Source organism: Somniosus microcephalus, chromosome 10 (genome assembly GCF_052327205.1).
Source record: "Somniosus microcephalus isolate GS21.2 chromosome 10, FLI_Smic_1.0, whole genome shotgun sequence".
Lineage (NCBI taxonomy): Eukaryota > Metazoa > Chordata > Chondrichthyes > Squaliformes > Somniosidae > Somniosus > Somniosus microcephalus.
The window spans coordinates 114,282,688-114,306,991 of NC_140996.1; the positions used below are offsets into that span (position 1 = coordinate 114,282,688).

Genomic DNA, 24,304 nt, shown 5'->3' on the forward strand with positions numbered 1-24,304 from the left:
CATGTATACTGTAGTAACGTTGAGTAGTAATCTGTACAGTTCAGTTGCAGTCTGAGCCACGTTGAGTAAACACCGTTTGTACCATTCTCCGCAGTCGGTGTCTGATTATACACGGACGTAACACTGACATTTTCTGTATTTTGGGCTTTTCTTTCATATTTTTAATGTCACTCATACTGATTAAGTTTGCTTTTGCCCCAGTGTCTAGTTTCAAAGTAACTAATGCTCCATTTACCTGCAGTGGCATTATCCATTTGTCCTCTTTTACTGCATTAACTTTATGTTCAGCATTGTCCATTCCTGAGGGCTGCACAATTTCTGTATCCTGTTCTATATTGTCACATGACACCATTCCTACAAAAAATGTCTCACTTAAATCAATGTCCTCAATCACATTGACTTGTTGCCCGCCCTTTGTTTTTACTTTTGAAAAGCATTGTTTGGCAAAGTGACTCTTTCCGTTACATTTTGTGCACATTTTTCCAAACACTGGGCATTGTCTTGACTGGTGCTGGTAACCACAACGTTTACAATTAAAAATTCCATCCTCCGATTGCTTTGCATTTCTGTTCTGCCCACGTTTCTTCCCCTTGTAGGACACAGCACCGACAGCAGCACAGTCACTCATTACAGTCGCATTATTATTAATTTCACTGAAAGTCTTCGCGTGCTTCTGAGCTAGCTCACTGGCATGGCATATTTTCACAGCATCCTCCAATGTTAGTTCGGTTTCTCTCAACAAACGTTCCCTGACTTTTTTATCATGAATACCAAACACAATCTGGTCACGAATCATGGATGATTTCAGTTCAGAGAAATTATATGTCTGTGCTTTCAGTTTCAGATCGGTCACAAAGCTATCAAAAGTCTTATTTTGCTGCTGTGTCCGTGAACGGAACACGTACCTCTCGGGTCTCGTTCTTTTTGGGAGAACAATGTGTATCAAACTTCTTTAGCACATCGTCCATCTTTTCTCTGTCCTCCTCTTGATCAAATACAAACGTATTAAATACCTCTATCGCCTGCGGGCCTGCAACCATGAGCAGCAACACTATTTTCCTTGCATCTGGCTTTGTACCGAACCTGATGGCAGCAATGTAGAGTTTGAATTGTTGTTTGAAAGTCCGCCAATTGCAGTCGACATTCCCCATGAGTTTCAAACCCTCTGGTGGCTTCAAATTCTCCATGTCGCGTTTCGCAATATGCAGCAGATATTACCAATCCTGGTACCATGTTATGTTCATTAATTAATAGACGTTTTCATTATGAAGAGCTAGCTTGAGCTAGTCATTTATTCAGCCATGTGGACTAGTGTACAGGCATCCATCTTGACTACTGCCTTGTGGGTAGCCCACTACTAAACATACAGCTCCACCTAGTGTACCATTCTAGAATGACATGTTACTGATCATTACAAGGGCTACGGACCAAGTGCTGGAAAGTGGGATTAGGCTGGATAGCTCTTTGTCGGCCGGCACGGACAAGATGGGCCAAATGACGACCTTCTGTGCTGTAAATTTCTATGATTCTCCCTGCGATCGCCGACTGCCCTCGATCTCGCCCCTCCGACCGCGCTCTACCCACCCCGTGATCTCTTCCCCACCCCCCATCCCCACCACCACCACTAGACCTACCTGCTCCTCTGCTGCGTGCTTGTGCTGCAGGCTTTCCACCCAACTGGCAGGCAACCTGTCAATCAAGCTGGCCGTCGGCCGGGAGACTTGGAGACATTTTTTTTAAAGACGGCCTGCAGTAAAAAGCTGCAGTACCGTCAGGAAACCCATACTTCCAGTTTTCCCATCCATAACTACGTCCCCCCGGCACCCCCCCCCCCCCCCCGCTCTGGGCCTATCTCACTAAGAATTTTAACACCGACCTGCCTATATACATTTCAATACTGAAGAATAACTACAATAGTTATTACATGAATTGTAGAGACAGTGGCACATCTCTTTATATTGATGCTTGAACTGTAATATAAAGGAGGCACATTTGTTGCCTCTGGAGTAATGAAGCAATAACCCAAGAGGTGGTTTTCCCAGGCTCCTCTGGAGCAGTGCTGTTGGTAAATATAAACGCTGCCACTATTGTCACCTCTAGCTGCTTGTAGCCAGAAGCAGGCTAAGTGCTCAGTTTGCCTGCTCAGGCCGGCAGTGCAGTTTGGCATGTACTGGCTTGTACGCTCTTTCCCCAGACATTAGGTCAGTTCTGCAGCCAGATATAAAAGTCAGAACTTTCAAACAAATGCAAGATTTTTCTCTGTGGCTGCCATTGTTGTAAAATCTGTTCTGCAAAGTAAATGACATGAGCTCCAGAGCACCATAAGTCCTGGACATTAAACAACTACTTCTATGAGAAGACATTCTGTAATAAGTAGTCTGTCTAACCTTGTTGCAAAGTGAGCATGCTAGGTTACCGTGATCTGTGGCATAATTGTACAACCAGGTGTAAGTGGCTTTACTCCAAAGTGTGAATTGAAAAAGAAATGAGAAAGGCTGTAGATCTTTCTCAATTTAATGATTTTGAGACCACGTTTAGACGTTTGTTAAAAATATGACGCAGTTAACGGCGAAGTCTTTTTAAGCCTACTATTTAATGGTTAAATTACATTTTTAGGAAAGCCTTACCCTTCCCTGTGATAAGAACATAAGAAATAGGACCAGGAGTAGGCCGTTCGGCCCTTTGAGCCTGCTTTGCCATTCAATGAGATCATGGCTGATCTTCTGCCTCAACTCCATTCGCCGGCCCTATCGCCATATCCCTTGATGCCCTTACTAGTCGGAAATCTATTGACTTCTGTTTTGAATATACCCAATGACTGAGCCTCCACAGCCCTCTGGGGTAGAGAATTCCAAAGATTCACCACCCTCTGTGTGAAGAAATTTCTTCTCATCTCAGTCCTGAATGGCCTACCCTTTATCCTGAGGCTGTGGCCCCTGGTTCTAGACTCCCCAGTCAAGGGAAACATTCTCCCAGCATCCACCCTATCAAGCCCTGTAATAATTTTGTATGCTTCAATGAGATCCCCTCTCATTCTTCTGAATTCAAGAGAATACAGGCCTAGTTTACTCAATCTCTTCTCATACGACAGTCCCGCCATCCCAGGAATCAATCTCGTGAACCTTTGTTGCACTCCCTCTATGGCAAGTATATCCTTCCTTAGGTAAGGAGACCAAAATTGTACACGATACTCCAGGTGTGATCTCACCAAGGTCCTATATAATTGGAGTAAGACTTCTTCACTCCTGTACTGAAATCCTCTTGTAATGAAGGCCAGCATACCATTTGCCTTCCTAATGGCTTGCTGTGCCTGCACATTCACTTTCAGTGACTCATGTACAAGGACACCCAGGTCCCTTTGAGCATCTGCATTCCCCAATCTTTCACCATTTAGGAAATACTCTGCCTTTCTGTTTTTTCTACCAAAGTGGATAACTTTACATTTATCCACATTATAATCCATCTGCCATGTTCTCACCCACTCACTGGACTAGATTTTCATTCAGCAGTCGGGAAGGAGGCGGGACTACACCTTTCGGGTTTTAGTCCTGCCTCCATTGAGATGCGGCCAATCCACGCGATTTTCCCTTGATTGATCTTGTTGAGCCCGCCCAGCGGGCTCAGCAGGCCAATTAAGGGCCACCCGGCAACAGGTGACGTCACAGACTGAAATTTCATCTGCCAAGACGTGTTGACAGTGTTTGAAGCTGTCAAATACCGTCTTACTTCTAACCTGAGTCCTTCTACGCAGACTCAGTTAGAAATCATGCCGGCACTGAGAGCTGAAGGCTGTCACTTTTGACAGCTCGCGGCCATTCTGCTTTCAGTGCCGGCTGAATGATGGACTCCCGAAGCCTAGAGGAAGAAAGGCTGTAGAGGTAAGTACAGGTAATTTAAACTTCTTTACACACTTTAGACACACCAAACACACTTACCTTTGCACTCATGCACCCATCACTCACCTGAACACCGACATCTCGACCCCTCCAAGTCCTTCAATCCGACGGCCCGCCTGCTGTAACCTGGCATGGTTTGGAGCCATCGGGAATCCCACACGACAACCTTCAAAATAAGGATTAGGCTAAAACCTGCCTGTTAATGACCTGTTAACAGGCAGTTAATTGGCACTAATCCCTTCCTACCTCGGGTCGGTGGGTCCCAGTGTGCGGCGGGTACCCGCCTCCTTTGAAACTTACGTGGAGGAGGGGCGGGATGGTGTCGGGACCCCCGAATTCGGGATTTTTGCCCCCCGCACGCCTAAAAGCCCACCTCACGGCACACTGAAAATCGACCCCACTGAGTCTGTCGAGATACCCCTGAAGCCTCTTTGCATCCTCTTCACAACTGACACTGCACCTAGCTTTGTATCATCAGCAAATTTGGAAATGTTACATTTAGTTCCCTCGTTCAAATCATTGATATAAATTGTGAATAGCTGGGGCCCAAGCACCGAACCTTGCGGTGCCCCACTAGTCACAGCCTGCCATCCTGAAAAAGACTCGTTTATCCCTACTCTTTGTTTTCTGTCTGTTAACCAATTCTCAATCCATGCTAGTATATTACCCCAATTCCATGTGCCCTAATTTTGTTCACCAACCTCTTGTGTGGGACCTTATCAAAGGCCTTCTGAAAATCAAAATACACCATATCTACCAGTTCCCCTTTGTCTACTCCACTAGTTACATCCTCAAAGAACTCCAATAGATTTGTCAAACAGGATTTCCCTTTCATAAATCCATGTTGACTCTGCCCAATCTTACTATTAGTTTCTAAGTGCCCAGTTATTGCATCCTTTTGTTCACTTTAAAGCTGAATCTAGCCCAATGACATTTTATTATAATTATATAAGATTATCTTGAGAAATTGCAACAAAATTGTTTACCTTTATTAGGTTTTAAAATTTGTAATCGCTATTGTTGTTGATCTGTTTCAAATGTAGAAAGAGCAATTAATTGAGTGGTCTGGTTATTTTTAACACAGACCTACTTCAGAAAGCAATTATGCAAAACCAACCAGAGCTCCTAATGCAGTAAAGATGGTTCTCTTAAATTATGAATCTGTTTCTGCAACACCAATTCCATATTTAAATGTGCACATGTGGTCTTATGCACACGTAGTTGTTTTAAAGTCACAAATGACGGGGCTGATTTTCCTGCTCTGGCCACTGGGCAGGCGCAGTGTGCCTGAAGTGTGCTGCCTCTGGCCAGGTCTCAGGATGCCCAAATTTGGTAATCCCGGTTATTTGAATGGCTAAGTTGTACCCTATCATTGCAGACCCACATCATAGCAAGGCCCAGCACCTGAAAGTGAGGCAGGAAAGTTGGCTGCTATTCCAGGCCTGGAGCAGCAGCAATGCCTGCCATGGTTGGGGCCTTTTGGCTACTTCTGCCCCTCAGAATGGATTCTCAGCGACATGCAAAGAGCGAAATGAGGAGTGAGGGCCAGGAAACCCCCCTCCCCTCATTTAAATTACTGCCCTATGCCTGCATCTACTGCAGGTGCAGGCAGTCTATATCCCCTTGGGAGTAGTCCCAGAAATCCTCAGGCATCATGGGTCTCTAAACCTTTATCCTGTGTTTAGCCTCAGGGGAATGAGTTCCTTCTGGGTGCTTGTCCCAGGAAAATCAGACACAATGACCTTTGACTGGGGGCAACTACTTTCCATAGTGGCCAGGGAAACTTTTGTGTTGGTTAGTGACAAGGAAGCCACTTTGCAGGCCTGTACAGCAGTTCAGCCACTCCTTTTGCCCGAGCAAGTAAGCATAGCTGCCTCTGGTGGCAAATAATTATATTGCCCTGTAAGGCAGCACTGCCAATTCAGATGTGGGCTAATAGCACTTCTTTTGATGATTGGCACAGTTCATCATCAGATTGTTTTCCTTGCCAATGACATTGAGGCTACTATCAATGGGACAGCAGCAGGTTAAGTGGGATTTTAGACAGTGTGGTTTTAAGAGGCTGTCTGGGTGGAAATGAACCTGGAATAAAAGATATTGGGGCAATTTTAATCTCTTTATAACCCCCCTCCTCACCCCAATCCCCAAAATATGATGAAAAATATGTGTCTGCCCACTTACAGCTTTTACAGCTGGTCTGATTTTCCAGAGAACATTAATCCTGGTGGCCTGGGCATCTCCTGAATAAGTCTAAATCGGGGTCAAGTAATGTCATTATGATGCTGACATCATTTTGTGACCTCACCACCTAACTAATGCCACTTCCTGCTCCTGCCCACCAACCATAGGTGGTACAAGTACAAAGGCTGCCATTTCAAAGGAATCCTTAAGCTGCTCTTGGGTAAAGCTGTATAGAGCTTTTGAAGACATTGGCCTAGAAATTCAGTAGCGTCCCAGTTGGGGCGCCAGCCTCGCCAGGGCGCCAAAAGTAGCGCCCCGGAAGTAGTCATGGCCGCCTGCCGCAAATTCACCTTGCGCGCCCCAGAGGGAAGCGCGGCGCTACTCGAGGCGCCCCACATCCCTCTTGGGGTGCTGCAGCTGAAGATCGCTGCGCAACATGCTGCAGTGCCACACGCTGCAGCACGGCGTGCTGCGGTACTGCAGGCCTTCCTCCCCTTCTTAAAGAGGAGGGGCCTGCTGCAGCGCGATCAAAGATTGCGATTGCCGGCAAAAGAGCCCGGCACCGAGGAGAAGTGCCGGGCTCTTGGGACACAGCCGGCACTCCGCGGGGGGGGGGGGGCGCTCAGGAGGCCGGGGACGGCGGCGCGGAGAGGTGCTGGCAGGCGGCCAGCAAAAAAAATGGCCGCCCCGCACCTCAGTGCCTCTACCGCCGAAGGTAGGCCCCCCTGAACCGGTTGCAAACAGCGACCGGCATTAAAGCAGGGGGCACAAGTAAATTTCGTGATCGGGGCAGTAGCGGGGCGCTGCGCACACCGATGACGTCATCGGTAGCGGCACAGCGCTAACAGCTAGCGCCGCCATTAGTGTCCCGCTAAATTTAGCGGGAGGCGTGGCCAGTGGCTTCCGACCCACTTAGCGCCCTCTTAAGGCGCTAATGGGTGGCACAGCCCACTGAATTTCTAGGCCATTATTCTATGTTTACTGGTTTATTAACTTGGATTTGAAAATGCTTGTAGTTGCTGCCTAGTGCATCACGATGCATTTACTCCCTACCCCACCCAGAGATGTGTGATCTCCTGGGAGAGGCAAAAAGACAGATAAAAACCAGGCCAATCGTGGGGGCTGGGGGATATCTGGAAAATTCTTTCCCAGCCCCTTGGGAAATAAAAACTTGTCCAGGGGACCACCTGATCAACATTACACAATGCAACTGCCATCATGAATCATAAGGGCTTCGACTCCATTAATGTGCAACTGGTGTGCGATGACCAGCAGAACATCATGCAGGTTTGCGCCTTTTTTGCTGGCAGCTGCCATGATGCATTTATATTGTGTCAGTCGTTCCTCTCCCCACTGTTTTCCTCTGCACAGCAATTTAAAGGCTGGCTGCTTAGAGACAAGGGCTATCACCTTCCCACTTGGCTCATGACTCCTCTTAGGAATCCACACTTGCCTGTGGAACTCTGCTACAATCAGAAAGAGTCAAGTAGAAAGAGAAAAGGAAGGAAAGATGTGTTATGTCCAGAAGGCGATTGAATAAGTAAGCAAGGAATAGTTACCACGAAGGATGCTTTTCTTAAAACAGCTATTCCGTATGCAACCAGCTGTTGGAAGGAAGCCGACCTTTAAGGATCAGGCATCACATCTGCCTCCCTGAAATTGCTGTCTACTTTATACAGGCCTCCAGTACATTGGGGACCCTGTCAGTAGGACTGGTGGGATTTCTGGTAGGTGACATCATTTTGCCAGTCCCGCTTCCATCCATGACATCAACTTCAAAGGGGTGAATGTAGGAGCTGCCCCCTCTCCCAGGAAACCCCAGCGTTGATCTAATGGAGTAAAGATCCAGTGTAGCAGGGCCCTGTCCAAATTTCTACCTTGACCTACCACTCTAGATGTTCTGAACACATTCGGGTTTCCAGTGTCTTGATGTCTGCCTAAATGGTGTGAGTCTCTGATACCTGTGTCATTTGCCTGGCTATAAATGGGATGGTTTTCACTGAACTTGGAGCTGCAGTTGGAATTGTGCAACCTCTTCCTGGTTAGTTCTGCAATACAAATGTAGTGAATATGATTGCTGGAGAAAAACTTTGGCTTATATTATTTCTAACTTATAAATGCAGTATTTAGAATCTGCCTTTTGGATGTTAGTCGGCTAACTACAACAATGAACTGCCAGATTTTGATGCTATGCTGTCAGATTGTCTTGTGCAGTACATGCCAGCAGTTCATAGTTCAATAACAGGCTCCTTAATTCTTACTTGCAGAAAATAATGAAACGTCTCATCAAGAGATATGTACTGAAAGCACAAATGGATAGGGAAAATGATGAAGTCAATGAAGGTAAGTCAAAGTCATGATCATATAATGGGAATGGTTGATATATTCGTAATATATATACATTAAAAATTTCTGCTTATCTTGGTAACGCAGTCCTCTCAATACAAGCTGTTCTGAATAAATTCAGCTCAGAACATTCCAGTTTCTCACTAAAAGTGCAACAATAATTCTTAATTTTTTTGAACTCAACGATCAACATGACCCAGAGTACTTGGTTGCAAAATAGCAGCCTGTTAGTCTAAAAATCTGTTAGTCTAAAAATCTGTTAGTCTATAAAAAGTTTTACAATTTGTTATTTTGAGTAACATGCTTCGGAGCTTTTTTGTTTGGAAACCTTGTTACGGTTAAGTCATGGAACATTGGTGGAACATGTCACCTCTCATCTGGCGAAATAGAACAGGCTAAATTTATCCAAAAGTAACATGGAGCAGGACAAATATTTGTGTGGGTAAATGACACTGCTATTTAATTCTAAAATAATTACTTTCAAAATTATTTAGAGTATATTTTATTGTACTTGTATATGTTTGTACTAAGGAAGGGAATATTTTTCCACTTTGTTGACAGACAATGCCAGCATTCTCAGATCAAGTGCAGCAGGGGTAGATGTAGAATAAAGCTCTCTCTGCTCTCTGATAACAAGCTGCCATAACCCTGTACTCAAGAGAATTGCTGCAACAGTGTGACATTTATATTTCCCAAATCAATTACCTGTGTGATGAAGACTGGTGACTCAGTCAGAGCAGAATTAAGAAAGATTCTGTGCTGTGGATCTGCTCCCGCTGGGTTGAGACTGCACAAATTCATTTTGTGTATGACCATTAGAATTAGCAGGGACAGAAAGCCTTCATTTCATCAGCCTGGGCTCGATTTAAACCAAGCCCTGGAAGTGAAACGACAGTGAGCTACCCTGTTACACCAATCAGTCTTTCAGAAATTTTTATTTGCTGAAATAGAGTAAAGGTTCCATTTAGGAATGGGATATGAAAAACTCTCATCAATTTAGCATCAAACACTCCCAGGTCAGGTATATCACAGGCAGAAATCTCACTTAGAAGTACATCGCCGCTCCTTCATCGTCACTGGGTCAAAATCCTGAAACTCCCTCCCTATCATCACTGTGGAAGTACCTTCACCACACGGACTGCAGCGGTTCAAGAAGGCGGCTCACCACCACCTTCTCGAGGGCAATTAGGGATGGGCAATAAATGCTGGCCTTGCCAGCGATGCCCACATCCCAGGAACAAATGAAAAAAAAATTGTGCCTTTAACGTAGTAAACCATCCCAAGGCACTTCACAGGTGTAACGAGACAAAATTTGACACCGAGCCACATAGAGATATTAGGAAAGGTGACCAAAAGCTTGGTTACAGAGGTAGGTTTTAAGGAGCGACTTCAAGGAACCATTGTCCACACCAACAATTTGACTCGCTTCCAACCTCAGGACACTCCAATTGCAATAGTTTGATATTTTTCCACTTCCCACAACATTTATGCTAGCTGAATTGAAAAATTAACTTTCTTCCCCTTTTTGTATTGTTGCTAAAAAGGACAAAGGCTGAGAATGTTCTTGCAGCTGCTCCTGCTTCGCTGCCGTAACTTCGCCAGAAGTGCGACGAAAACCCCGTTTACCCATTTAAGTCACACACATGAGATTCTTGAGCCACTTACTAGGGCCAGGATTTTCTGGGGGGTCAGCAGGCGGGATCGGTGGCAGGTCGGGTGGGAAAGTGTTTTTTTTTTTTTACAGTGGGTCAGGACCCTGCTGTCAACCTGCTGCCAAGCACCTTTCCCAATGTCGGGTCTGTCAGCGCTGAGCAGACCCGACACGCAGCGGCAGGGGACCCAATTAAGCTGATTATTGCCTTGTTGACAGATCATTAAAGATACATTTAACCTTACCAGGCTGTTTAGGTCTCCTGAGGAGGTCTCTTCCGCCCATGGGAAGGGAAGAGGACCTCCCTGCGTGCTGTGACTCCTTCCATAAGCATATGGAGGGCATCATGGGAGAACCTGGGTGCAGCCCTGTGCATCTGTGCAGTGTTTGCAGCACCTCAATGCTGTAGAACACTGACAGCACAAATGTCAAGATAAATTTGGACATGGTCCCTTTAAGGACCGGCTGATGACACGTCATGAAATGATGTCACCAGACCTGCTTCCTCTAATTGGCCCGGGAAACACGGGCGGGCTTAACAAGCCCTATCAACCGAAAGCCATTTCACAGAGCAGGATGGAGCCAGCAGCGGGGCCGCGACCCGCCACTGACATTGCCTGCCCTGGACCCACCGGGGTTAGTAAAATCATGGCCTAGGAAAGAGTAGCTGAGGTTATTTCCTCTTTTTTTCCTTGTTGGCTTTTATATTTGGCTGAGCTGCAACCAAGAATAAAGAGCCCCACCTACTCCTTACAATGGTGGTGGGTAGGGGAGGGGCACCCACACTTCCCAATATTAACCCTTCTGACTCCGAGGTGAGAATACTACCACTTAGAAAGTGGTCACTCCGTCCAGAAGTATGTACCCCGCTGGATGCCAAGCCAGTATTTAAAGACTGTAGTAGTGTCCACTCACCGGGCTATCTGGAGTGGGGCTTGAACCCTTCACCTCCTGACTCAGAGGCAGGAATGCCCACAGCAAAAAAAAAACTCATAAGTTGTTGCAAATTGGTCTCAGAGAAGTCAAAAAGATGGCTTCTATGAGAAGTCGAAAAGTGTCATAATGGTGCAGGTGGGAGTGTTATTCTGAGTTTGGGACTTCAGAACATTGATGGGGAAGAGTAAAACGAGATTTTGTCTGTATCTAATACTGCTATACCTGACCTGGGAATACTTAATGCCAACATTCGGTGAAGAAAAATATCCCATTCCCCAGCACTAATATATTTCATCTTAATGAGCACAAAAGTCATCCAAAACTTTAAACAAAATAAATCTATAGTGTAAAAATGAAGAAAGCCAAAAACTCTACATCAATTAGCTTGAGAGGAGACAGCTCCTTTAATCTTGTTAAAATATTTAAAGAAATGGAAATACAATATCCCCATAAATATCTTTTTGAGGGGGGGGGTGGGGGGAGTTCATAGGTGCTAGACTTACGATTTTATAGTATTTACAGTAGCAAAAGGATAAACTAGTAAAATAATTAATAGATTAGTCTAAAAGGGATGGTCAAGTACATTGTATATTATTACGATGGCTTTTATTTTATGTTACCAGGGTACAGTTAGTTTATTGAACAACTGTTATCAATATATGGTTCTTCGAACTGGAGCATATGTTTGTGAATTTTAGTCCTGAACAGAGGTTATTTTTATTCAATATTGTATTTATCTTGTCTTCTTATTATCTTAATTCCAAAGTCTACATTCAAAAACATTTCCGTTGCAAAATTTCTTCTTTATCAATGTAGTTTGTTCATATGTTTGCTTCTTGTTATTTTCAAGGTGAACTCAAGGAAATCAAACAAGATATTTCAAGTCTCCGATATGAACTCCTTGAAGAGAAATCACAAAACACAGAAGATCTGGCTGAATTGATCAGACAGCTTGCAGAAAAATTGGGAGCGTAGTCCAACAAGAAGGCAAACAATAGCGTAGTGACATAGTACCTTAAACAACAACTCTTTACCAAATCAGTAACTATAATGATAGATTTTGCACGTTTATTGCAATAGTCCCAAATATAATTTAGATACAAACATTCCAATAGGAATTGAGTGCATAGTCAAAGCAGTAGTTATGCAATAATTTGTACAATATCAGAAATGTTTTTATTATATTATCAGATAATATTACCTGACTGAGGTACACATTGTATTAAAATGTTTATAAATCAATGAAAACTTGTGTAAAATATATGTTTTCTTTACAATAAAGGAGATCTCGTAACAATGCCTGAGACTGGAATGCTTTGCACCTTCTCTACGCTAGCCTATATTTTGATGAGAAAATTATATTATTATGTTGCCTCAGACTAAATAGGGCATTTCTGTACTGCAGGAACTGGTTTGAAACCATTACTGCTGAGAATGATGCAAAGCAGTAGCTCCAAGTTGTGCTGTCAACTCTGTGCCATTCACAAGCCAGGGATCTGAGTCAGCATCTCTGGGAGAGGAAGGGGGAAAGTGGGAAAAAAGCAATGGAAGGACAATTTTTCCAATTCAAATGATGTCCCCATGTAATGGTCCCAGCTTACACTCAAAAATATTATAAAATAAGTTTATAGAGTGCGCAAGTGATCCAAAGGACTTTTAAAACTTCCCTTTAGATTGGTTGTAGTTATATAGCAACTAATGTATAATGATATGAGACTCACTCCTAAAAATGGTGTAATACTCCATGGGGCAGATCTTGACTTTGTGCGACAGTGTAAAATGGGTGATAGTGAGTCAGCAGTCTGTTTTACATCTCTGTGACCACCTTATGGGCCAACATCAAGAAGTCACTTCCAAATCTTCCACGAGGAAGAACTTTCATGTTTTTACATAGGATTAGATAGGATATACAGCACGGAAACAGGCCATTCGGCCCAACCAGTCCATGCCGGTGTTTATGATCCACTCGAGCTTCCTCCCACCTTTCCTCATCTAAATCTATCAGCGTAACCCTCTATTCGCTTCTCCCTCATATGCTTGTCTAGCCTCCCCTTATATGCATCTATACTTTTTGCTTCAACCACTCCCTTTGGTAGCGAGTTCCACATTCTCACCACTCTTTGGGTAAAAAAGTTTCTTCTGAATTCCCTATTGGATTTCTTGGTGACTATCTTATTTTGATGGCTTCTAGTTATGCTCGTCCCCACAAGTGGAAACATTCTCTCTCTATCCACTCTATCAAAACCTCTCATAGTTTTAAAGACCTCTATTAGGCATTTTTTCAAGAGAAAAGAGACCGAGCCTATTCATCCTTTCCTGATATGTATACCCTCACATTTCTGGTATCAGCCTTGTAAATCTTCTCTGCACCCTCTCCAGTGCCTCTATATCCTTTTTATAATATTGCAATCAGAACTGTATGCAGTACTCTAAGTGTGGTCTAACCAAGGTTCGATACAAGTTTAGCATATCTTCCCTACTTTTCAATTCTATCCCTCTAGAAATAAATCCTAGTGCTCGGTTTGCTTTTTTTATGGCCTTGCTAACCTGTGGCGCAACTTTTAGTGATTTGTGTATTTGTACTCCAAGATCCCTTTGTTCCTCTACCGCACCTAGACTTGCACACTCCAAGTGATAAGTGACCTCCCTATTCTTCCTACCAAAATGTATTACCTCACTTCAAATAAAATGTTGCAGTTGCGGTGACACATCATGACCATTGTTTCCAGGACCTTGAATGGGAGTTCATTTTGATTACCATTTTATTTCACTAAAATGAAAGATTACTGTTCAGGAAGGAAACTGACATCATGCAAGATTCAACCCAGCCAAGTCAGATCTGCAGTATTCATTTACAAGCTGCAAAGAATTGCATCATACCCAATATTCTTGAAATTGCCTGCTCAAATCCTTAGATAATTGCTCAGATGTCAATCAAGTTGCAGTGAAACAGGCTATGCAAATCGTAAAATGTCTGCCCTATGTGACATTCACTCATTAACCTTCGGCACAGATTCACCTTCCACTGCAAAATGCAGTGAGTGGTAAAGTTATTTTCCAGACGTACCTCTTCAATATTGTTTACTAATATAAATATCAAGATCAACACCTTTCAAGGCTGAAAAGATGTGTCCCTTCAACAGGGACACAGCATATATCAAAGTACTAAGAATCAGCAGCATTATTCTTTCTACACTGCCACCAACACATGAATGTTTCTCTGTGTCTTGATAACCAAAACTGGAGCGTATGCGAGGTGCCGCAGGAACAGAAGACTACAGTTTAAACAAAGATTTCTGGCCTGTGCCTTACTGTGTGCATGATTGAATGCACTGAAGAATAGTTTTTAAGGGCAGACCTTAACATTGAATATTAAGTTATGGACAATCTATACTCATTTTCCATCTATACTCATTTTCCATCTATACTCATTATCCATCCTCAGTTTATCCTTATATCTCTTCTCACCCACCCTCCTTCCCCAATGGTTCAGACTCTGATTTGAAATGTTTACTATTATGTAATTCTGACAAATTGGGCTAGAGTTTCTATTAATTGACTATGAAAAAATGGAAAACCCCAAATTTTCTTTACAGTGTAAGCACAGGCTATACTGTGGCCTTCATCCATCAAAAAGAACACAGCTAGACCATGGTGGAGCCTTTATGCAATATGGAAAGAGGAAGATCACATGACTTCAGAGAGTACAAAACCAGTTGGATGAAAGGGCTATCCCAAATAATGTGTAAGGTAATTTACATTCAGATAATTAAGAATGCCAAACTGGATGTAGACTATCCACTGTAAGAAAATGGATAGAGTAGTGTGAACTTCTCTTTCCATTTCATCTGCCTCAAAATAATGGAATTCAAATGACTCAAAAATGGTTTCAGAGCTTCATCACATTCTATAGAACAATCTTCGGGGCAGAAGTATGCTCCTTTTGAAATGAGGCCCAATAAAAGATGATATGAAAGCAGTACTGTTTATTTCAGCTGAGCAATAGATTTGAAAAAACAGCAGAAATACGAAAGACGGCTTCACAGAATATTTCCAAATTTTTCAGAGAGGATTGATAGAGGATAAGATTCTTTCCTCTTGAAAGCTGCTGTGTTTTTCAGGAAGCAACATATTTAGAGATAAAAACAGAAAATGCTGGAAATACTCAGCAGGTCAGGCAGCATCTGTGGAGAGAGAAACAGAGTTAACGTTTCGCCTTTTGATGACCATGAGTGTTTCCAGCTTTTTCTGTTTTTATTTCAGATTTCCAGCATTCGCAGTGTTTTGCTGTTGTAATGTGTTTAGAGCGATGGGATGATGGTCTCCTCTCCGCAATAGCTGTTCAGGATCCAAAGTGATGAGTTGCGGACTAGCAAACCAGACTCCCATGGCACAAAAGCACCTCCAAATTCAGCATAATTGTATCTAATTGGCCAATTTCATGATCAGAAGCTGTAAAGATAGCAAATGAAGAATGGAAAATAATCCTATTTCCGCAGTAAGAAGTAAGCCTCTGAGACTGTGTTAAGCACTTTGTTTGATTAATATAAATTGAGCTTTAGATTGCACCTGACTAGTGTTCTACTTAATCTGGTGTTAGTACTAGGTGCTAAGTAAAAAGGTGTTTCATTCTCACATTCAAAATGAAACCACACAAAGTATACAAGTAGCAAACTCTGAACTTTGTATGGCTGGGTTATAGCAAAGTTTATGGCTCAGGTGCACGTTTCGCATTAGGACTGAATTAGTTGATCTTAGTTGTGGTGGTGGTGGCGAGGGTCTACAATTGATCCTAATTAATATCCAGTGATCCCCAGTAGCTAAGAGCTTTTAATTGGGTGTAAATCCAACCAGAAGTTAGGTGATGTCCAAATCATGGTCACCTGACTCATAATGTGCTGATACTGACTAAAAATACAGGTCAAACCTAATTACCATATAACAGGCAAGCTTCGGGTATGGGGAATTCTCACTGTAAAATTGTACTTTTTAGCTTATATTGTCATATTGCCTCTCCTCATTCTTCCTCATATTTCTGTGAAAATCTTTGCAGATAATCATGAAGGTAGATAATTGGAGTTTGAATAATGTCAGTTGCAGTGCACTACCTAGGGGGCGATTTTGCCAGTCCTGGGGAGGCGTGTTTGGAGGCAGGTCTGTCGGGAAAATGGCAGAATCTGGGGGCGGGTACCCATCCCGCCCCCAACCTGCCTCCGTGCCACCTTCCCAAGAGGCGGGTACCTGACCCGTGCCGTGTCCTGTCTCCTGGAGGCGGGAAGGGGATTACAGCCACTTAACTGCCTGTTAACAAGTAGTAGTTAACAGGCAGTTAAGAGGATTATCCCCATTTTATCCACACAAGTGCGGGCTTCCCAAAGGCTGTGAACCCCACCAGGGTCAGCGAGGCGAGCAATGGGTCTGCGGGGGTCTTAGGGGTCCAAAAGTGTGCTGTGGAGGTGAGTAATGGGTGCAAGTGTGGAGAGGTAAGTATGTGAGGTGAGTGAAAAGTGTTAGAAAAAGTTTACTTACCTTTGTTTCTTCCTGCAGGCTTCAATCGTTGGGGATCCGAAGGATCCGGCATCTCAATGGCAGAGATGACAGAATGGCTGCTGCATTCTCTGATGCAACAGCCATCTGCTTTTTGCTCAGAAAATAGGTTTGGTGAGCCTTGAGTACAAGAACTCACCAAACAACAGAGGATGTCAGTGTTTGACAGCTTCTCAAAGCTGTCAAACGATGACAATTCATCTGTCAAAATTTTTTGACAGATGAAACGTCATACGCTGGCATTCTCTGTCACCGGCTTCCCCTTAATTGGCCTGCTGAGCCCGCTGGACGGGCTTAACAAGGGAAAATAGCGTGGATTGGTCACAAGTCGATGGAGGCGGGACTAAAACCCGACAAGCAGCAGTCCCACCTCCAACGCACCCCCATTGGCAAAATCACCCCCCTAGTTTCTGGAAATTTTATTTTTTAACTTGCAAATTTTTATTTTCCAGCGTAACAAAATTACAAAATAAAACCTAGTTGTGCATCTTATTGAATCAGCGATAGTAACTTCAGGGCTTTATGGCGCAGTTATTAATTGAAATAAAAAAACTATTTTGATAACACATAAAACAGAAAAATAATTAAGAAATATTATCTCTTTCTTTTATCACTTGTTGAATGAGTTGACAGGATCTTGTCTGGAGTGAACTTCTACCACTGGTGTATCTGATGCCATCATGTGGAGATCAGTCCTGAAAGTATTGACCATTTTTAGATTGACCAAAGTTTTTGGACTAGAGGAAGTTATATGGAAAGGGAGGCTGCTTGAATAGGATACCAGAAGCTTTAACCCTATGTATATAGATCCCATATTTGTGTAACTCTTAGAAGATTTTGGAGTACTGGGAAATGTGGCTGTATCTCCCTTATTAATTTCTGAGTCCTTTGATAAATGTCTAGGTTATGTGTTAACACGGTTTTTGTTTCTTCTGCTAACTTTGAAATTCAGGTTTCTGCCTCTACCAACCAACTATAATATTACATGGCAGGTTCTCCTGGCTTCAGAACTTGGATCAATTGTCATTACTAACTTTAACAATCTACCCTTCAGAAGCAGTAAGATTTATCTTCTGCTCCTAAATCTCACAATAGTCTAGTAACCAAGAATACACCTGATCAAGTTTTACAGAACCTAATTCAAAACCTGATCTCATTGGATACTGCAGCCCATTCCTTTTGATAAAAAGGCATTGAAATCATTTGGAAATATGAATGCCAGAAATGGCAAAAATACAACTGCTGTCAGAATCTGCTTCAATTGTTTTGATTGAAAATGCTGAACTAGCTTTAAAATATTTTTATCGTATAAAAGTTGATTTGGGGTCACAGAGCTGGTTCCACAGCCAGTCATGAAAATACATTGGTGCCAGGGGGCGATTTTTAACTTCTGCCCAAAATGGGCATGAAGTCGGCGGAGCAGCCACACTGCCCGCCTAAAGCCAATACCGGGAGGCCGGGACCATCTTCAGGTTCCGGCCTCATCAGCATAATTCAGATGAGCTGCTGAGCACTCAATGGGTGCTCGGAGACAGCTCGCCACATCGGATGGGGGGAGCAGAATCCAGAGGCTCACTGGGCCAGCGGAGCCACAGTCAGGTGTATAACAGGGAGGATGTACTTTGGGAGGGGCTCACGACTGCTCTTCCTCACCACACAAAAATTGCCCTAAGAAAGTTCCAATTTTTTTCTAGAGTGGCCTGCAGTGTTGGAAAGGCCATTTACTGCCTGGCCCAATTGGGAAGAGCGTGCACAGCACACACTCCACACATTACTATTTGAAAATTGCAAACAGGGTCCTAAAACCGGCACAAGCCGCCTCCTGCCTATTTCAGGTGGGTGTGTGGTGCACCTATTTACAAGCCACCTGAAAATTGCATCAGATGGTTCCAAGAGATGGCTGAGGTCCACCACACCAATATTCCCCTATCAGCCACCCATTTTTCAGGCACGAAACAGAGGAGGTGGCATGTCAGTTGGAAATCACCCCATTATATTTGGGTCTGGGTAAGAATGAAGTAGCCATCAGTTTACTAACTAGTTTAAAAATCAATCCTTTCTTTTGTTTTTCTCCTCTTCCCCAGAGTATGCGTTATGCCCAATTTCTGGGCAAACAAATTGGATCCATGAACAGCTCCTCGACCTCTGCCTCTGTCTGTGCTGATACTTCAAAATCTTCCCTTTCATGAAGCTCAATGATGCTAGGCCTAAACTGGAGTTACATACTGTACAATGTTAAGTATGTGTATTGTATTGAACAATTAACACAAAGACTTAAACGTATAACTCAAACAGGTCTTTACTGGTTGGAGGTAGGGACTACACGTAGGTCTTTACTTCATGCCCACAGGCGGGAACTGAGGGGAGATCAGTACCCACAGTACTATTTATACCCCTATGGCCAGGAGTGGTACTGCGTATCACTACGCCCTACAAGTAGTGCAGTCCTATCCATAAGTTTAAAGTAGCACACATATTACATACACAACATTCCTCCCTTCTTAGCTTTACAGTCATCTCCCCATTTAACATAACGTAATAACATATATACATATATAACTTCAGGTTTACATAACAGAATAACATAGATACATAGATAACTTCATGTCAAAACAGATCACAGATTCAGTCTCTGCGGAAAACAGTTCACAGATTCAATCTCTGCGGAAAATAGTTCACAGATTCAGTCTCTGTGGTGTAGTCGGTTCACGTTGCTGGAGTGACTCATTCAATAGTCCTTCCATGGATTTAACAGCTTGAACTTCCGAACTGATTTGGCTCCGTTCGGAGGGACCACGTGTGTGATCTGGTAGGGGTGATAATGGTTCAGATGGTTATCATCTTCTGCTTCGTCTTTTCCTTTTCTGCTTCTTAGAGACTCTCTGGGCTCCCCTGTCAGCTGCCAGCTGTAGCGCCACCATCTCCCTATGTTCCTTAGACTTTAAGTGATTCATCCTGATTTCTGCACTTTGGGAGTTTTCATCACAAGCTGGGCAGACCAGGTCACTATAATATTCAGTGTCACTCAATAGGTCATGGTAATATTCGGTGTCGTCCTGATCTAGGCCAGCGAGAGGGTCTTCTATTTCCTCCATACCCAGCTGGGCGTTAGCCAGCTTTTGTTCCAAGTCCAGACATCTTTCTTGAAGAGACTTCTTCATGCGTACCTCTTCATCCAGCTTTTTCTGGGCTTTCAGCAAGTCGTTTACTAATGACCTCATTTGAGATTTTACTACTTCAACTTCTTTTGGAGATTGATTGATCGGACTATTCAATCCCTCTACCGTAGCAGCTGTTTCAGCGGTCTGTTGTTCTACGTTGACGTGAGTCAGCGTACTTTTGGCATCCAAGGGCTGCTCTGTTGCAGTCATCTCAGTCTGTGTTGCCACCTCAGCTCTTCCAATAACCTTTGAGAGCTCCGAACCCCTTTCGTTTGAATATTGAAGTTCGTGTTCAAGTTTTTCCCATTTCAGAGTCCTGTCCTTCAGCATATGCAGGAGTTGGCTGACCGTTAACTCCTCTGACATCAGACGTTTTGTGTGCTCCTGCTCCATTTGCTCCAGCAGCTGCTTCTGTTGTCTTTCCAGATGTTCCCACTCTATATCAAAGAACTCTTTTGTCGCATTCATCTCTTGCTCAAAACGGCGAATCATTTGTTCTAATTGCTGTTGCAGTTTGAAATGGAGTTGAGTTCGAGCCCGGTGTCCCTCAGAAATGTGCATGTCAGTAGACTGGACAGACTCAGAATTCTCTATCTCAGTGGAATTCTGCCCTGAAACTTTGTCTTTTGCACACGGGTTGGTCTTACCATCATCAGTTCCAGAGTCTGGGCTGATTATCTGCACCGAGTTCTCACTCTTTATGGCTTTTAGCGAATGCCAGTCCATATTTATGTTTCTAAACCACTCCCGGCCTAGTAGTGGTGGACCTCCCTCCGGTAGCACATATAAGTCCATTATTTGACTTCCTTCGCCCTTGTTGGCCACTGCAACCTTTATTGTCCCGATGGGGTACACTCTCTGCCCCGTGTAGGTTGTCAATATAATCTCCGTATCCTGTAGGGGAATATGTTGGAATAACCTTCTGTAATCTTTCTTATTCATGACCGACAATGCCGATCCAGTGTCCAATTCCATTTTTACTTGGACTCCTTCTATCTGAAGAGTAACCCAAATTGTCTGGAGGTCTGCACCCTTACCAACGTTGAGTACCCTTAAGCTAGCCAGTTCAATACTGCTTAAGCCAGCCAGTTCATTACTGCTAGCATCTGAATCGGACTCCTGTTCGGCCACCTTGTGTACTTTTGCGTATTTTCCTTGCGGTGACTTCTTGTTGCTGGTCTTCTTCCCTGACCTGCATACTCTAGCTATGTGTCCAAGCCTACCACAAGTTCTACATTCTTGGCTTTTAAACCAACACTGGTTCTGATCATGCGTTGTCTTTCCACAATGATAACATTTGCCAGAACTCACACCCAATTTGTGTGCACTGAGCTCCGGTGACCGTAGCTGCATTACTGCCGTGCCTCTCGCTGCAGCTTCGTGTGCTGCTGCCATAGTGACCGCCTTCTCAAGCGTCAGCTCATTCTCCTCGAGCAGTCGCTTTTGTGTATCCTGTTTAAATAAACCACACACAAATTTGTCTCGTAGTGCATCTGTCAGTCCCGTTCCAAACTGGCAATATTTCGCTAATTTACGCAATTCCAGCAAATATTCAGCATTGCTTTCATGCTGTAGCTGCCTTCTGTCGTAAAATTTAAATCGTTCCGCTAGCATCAGCGGCGTGGGGTTTAGATGATCTTTCAGGACAGTAACAATCTCATCGAACGTCTTATCCGCCGGTTCATCTGGTGATAACAGGTGTTTCAATTGCCCGTATGTCTTCGCACCCATTAAATTTAATAATGTTAGAGCTTTATCTTGGTCACGAATTTTATTGGCCTTACAATAATTTTTTACTCTTTCAACATATATGGCCCAATCTTCGAGGTCACTATCAAAGGTGCTAATATTCCCGTGTTTAGGCATTGTAGATTTGCAATTTCTCAGATTTTCTTTTCTTTACTTGTTATCAAAGATGGCGGCTTCCCGCTCTTGCCGTCGTCCTCCGCCCACAAAATGGCGGTTTTCCCGTGCTTGGCGGTCTTCACCCGTCCCCCGACGCCGTCTCCCTTCAGCCCCCGAGTGCGGCCCTTATCTTCGCCGCGATCGCCCGAGTGCGGCCCTTATCAGCGAATGCGATCGATGGCCCGGCTGCGCCTCGCACTTGAAAGCGGCCCGGCCCTTATCAGTGCTTGCGATCGATGGCCCGGCTGCGCCTCGCACTCCAAAGCCCTTATCTCCCGATCGCGATCGATGGCCCGCGCTGTGCACCGCGGCTCTCACGCCTTCAATTTCTGCAGCCGTTGCCCTTTCAGCCCGAGTGCGGCCCTTATCGGTGGTTGCGATCGATGGCCCGGCTGCGCCCCTCACTTCAAAGTGGCCCGGCCCTTATCTGCCGATCGCTATCGCCCTGTACCTCTGTCTTCCCCAGCCCTGCCTTCTACTCCGGTTTACAAGCTGATGGAGGCTTCAGGGTCCTAATGCCTGTCGCTTCCAGTGGGGTGGTGTGGTTTGAAACCTCTCTTCAACCGCCGTGGAATAACTGCCGCAGGGTAAGAACCTGACTCGTCGCCAGTGTTAAGTCTGTGAATTATTTAGTTAATTAAGACACAGACTAATGAGTAACAATAAAAACAGGTCTTTACTGGTTGGAGGTAGGGACTATACTGAATACAAGATTACTGCACAGTGCTTATATACCGGTGTGTTCACCCCCGGTATTACGTCTACAGCAGCCTGAGAAAGTAGTACATCTCTTAAGGTGGAACAGGCTTAAGCTCTCTTAAGGTGGAACAGGTTACATACACAACATACAACTGTGGATTGCTCCATGAATTCATCATTCATTACCTTAACAATGCCTTAACAAACATAAATCTTTTTGCTAATGTTTGTAAATCTATATTTAGTGCGGTATTAATCTTCAGAGCAAAATGACCCATGGATGACTACTGGCACACACCACTTTTTACTCAAGTCTATTCTTCTGCGATTAGTGAAGAAAGGAATGTCAACCCTACTTAAAGGTTTTAACTTTTAAATAAAGAACATATTTACTTTTAGTTTCTGAAAAACAAACATACCTAAATCAATCTCATAGCTTTTTTTTTATAGACCTTGTGTAGTCAGTAAAAATATGGACCAAACTTTTGCATTTTTTGAGCAGGGAATTTAGTCCATGTGAATGAGTTGATGTAACGATCAGAACTCTATCTACACTAACTGCCCACAACAGCTACAGCAGAAATTCACAGGGCTATCGCTGCCCAAAATAGGCATGTATTTGCTCATCGTCAAGAAGATCAGCTGAGGTTTTAGTTCCATGGCTCAATATATAGGCAGAAAACAATGAAATAGGAGAGCTTGGCCAAATACAGAATGAAAACACATTATTATCAGTTCAATTTATCTTAGTTCTGCGTTTCGTTCCATCAAAATGTTCTATGTTGTACCACAGTGACCTTTAAGCTTAATTCTAATTTATCATGGAGATTTTCAAAAAGATACGCACTCATTTCTGGAGAGAGACAGGCAACAACTCATATGGTCAACGGGGGAGAATTAAAGTGCCATCTCCACGCTTAATTAGTAGAAACTGAATGATGGCGGACAATGTGGAATACAGAATTCATTCCACTTAATGTAGTTTTGATAATTCACGTGTGAGTTACCGAGATCTTCCTCGCTTTTTAAAATAAATTCCTTCATTCACAGCTCCTACTAAGTATTCTGGATAACTCTTGTTAATCACAATCTCTGTTTTATTATACTCTGATCAAATACTGGAATAGAAGAAAATATTTTTCTAACTTCTTATTCCATTTTCTTAAGTAGTCACACTTTACCAGTAAGTTCATTCATACAACCTCAAACAGAGCCAACAATGTTTGTATCAGAAACTACACAGCATATAAAAGTCCCAGTAGTTCTTCACTCTACCTGACTTTATACTGTACTTTGAAAGTTAAAGTCCAATCTATCTACTTATTAAAAATAACAACAGAAAATGCTGGAAATACTCAGCAGGCCAGGCAGCATCCGTGGAGAGAGAAACAGAGTTAATGTTTCAGGTCTGGGACCCTTCATCAGAACTGGAAAAAGCTGGAGATGTAACAGATATTAAGCAGGTGCAGAGACAGGGGAGGGGGGCGGGTTAGGAGGGGAGGAAGAAATAGAAAGAACATCCTGTACTTTTGTAAGAGGCAGGAAAGATAAAATGTTGCAAATGGGAATGGCAAAAATCATACTGCATGAAAAATGGGGGCAGGGATAATTTTCTGAAATTGTTGAACTCAATGTTGAGTCCGGCAGGCTGCAAAGTGCCCAATCGAAAGATGAGGTGCTGCTCCTCGAGCTTACGGTGAGCTTCATTGGAACAATGCAATAGCCCGAGGACAGAGAGATCAGAGTGGGAGTGAAGCGGTGAACCAAAGTGACAGACGACCGGAAGCTCAGGGCCACCTACATGGACCGAACAGAGGTGCTCCACAAAGCGGCCACCCAATCTGCGCCTGGTCTCCCCAATGTAGAGGAGACCGCATCGCGAGCAGCGAACACAGTACACCAAACCGCAAGAAGCACAAGTAAATCGCTGTTTCACTTGGAAGGGTTTCCCGGGGCCCTGGACAGTGGGAAGGGAGGAGGTA

At 43.7% G+C, this 24,304-nt stretch overlaps 1 protein-coding gene across 3 annotated transcripts in view; it reads left to right on the plus strand.

Annotated features, from left to right (window-relative positions):
* LOC147111637 (short transient receptor potential channel 6-like) overlaps nt 1–12,298 on the plus strand; it is a 263,222-nt gene extending 250,924 nt beyond the window's left edge. For all 3 annotated transcript variants that reach the window (XM_085998725.1, XM_085998727.1, XM_085998726.1), the window contains exons 11-12: nt 8,345–8,420; nt 11,861–12,298. In XM_085998725.1, coding sequence (XP_085854851.1) covers nt 8,345–8,420; nt 11,861–11,985 — 201 coding nt within the window. In that variant the 3' untranslated portion in view covers nt 11,986–12,298. The remainder of the gene's footprint in view (nt 1–8,344; nt 8,421–11,860) is intronic.
* The last annotated feature ends 12,006 nt before the right edge of the window (nt 12,299–24,304 follow it).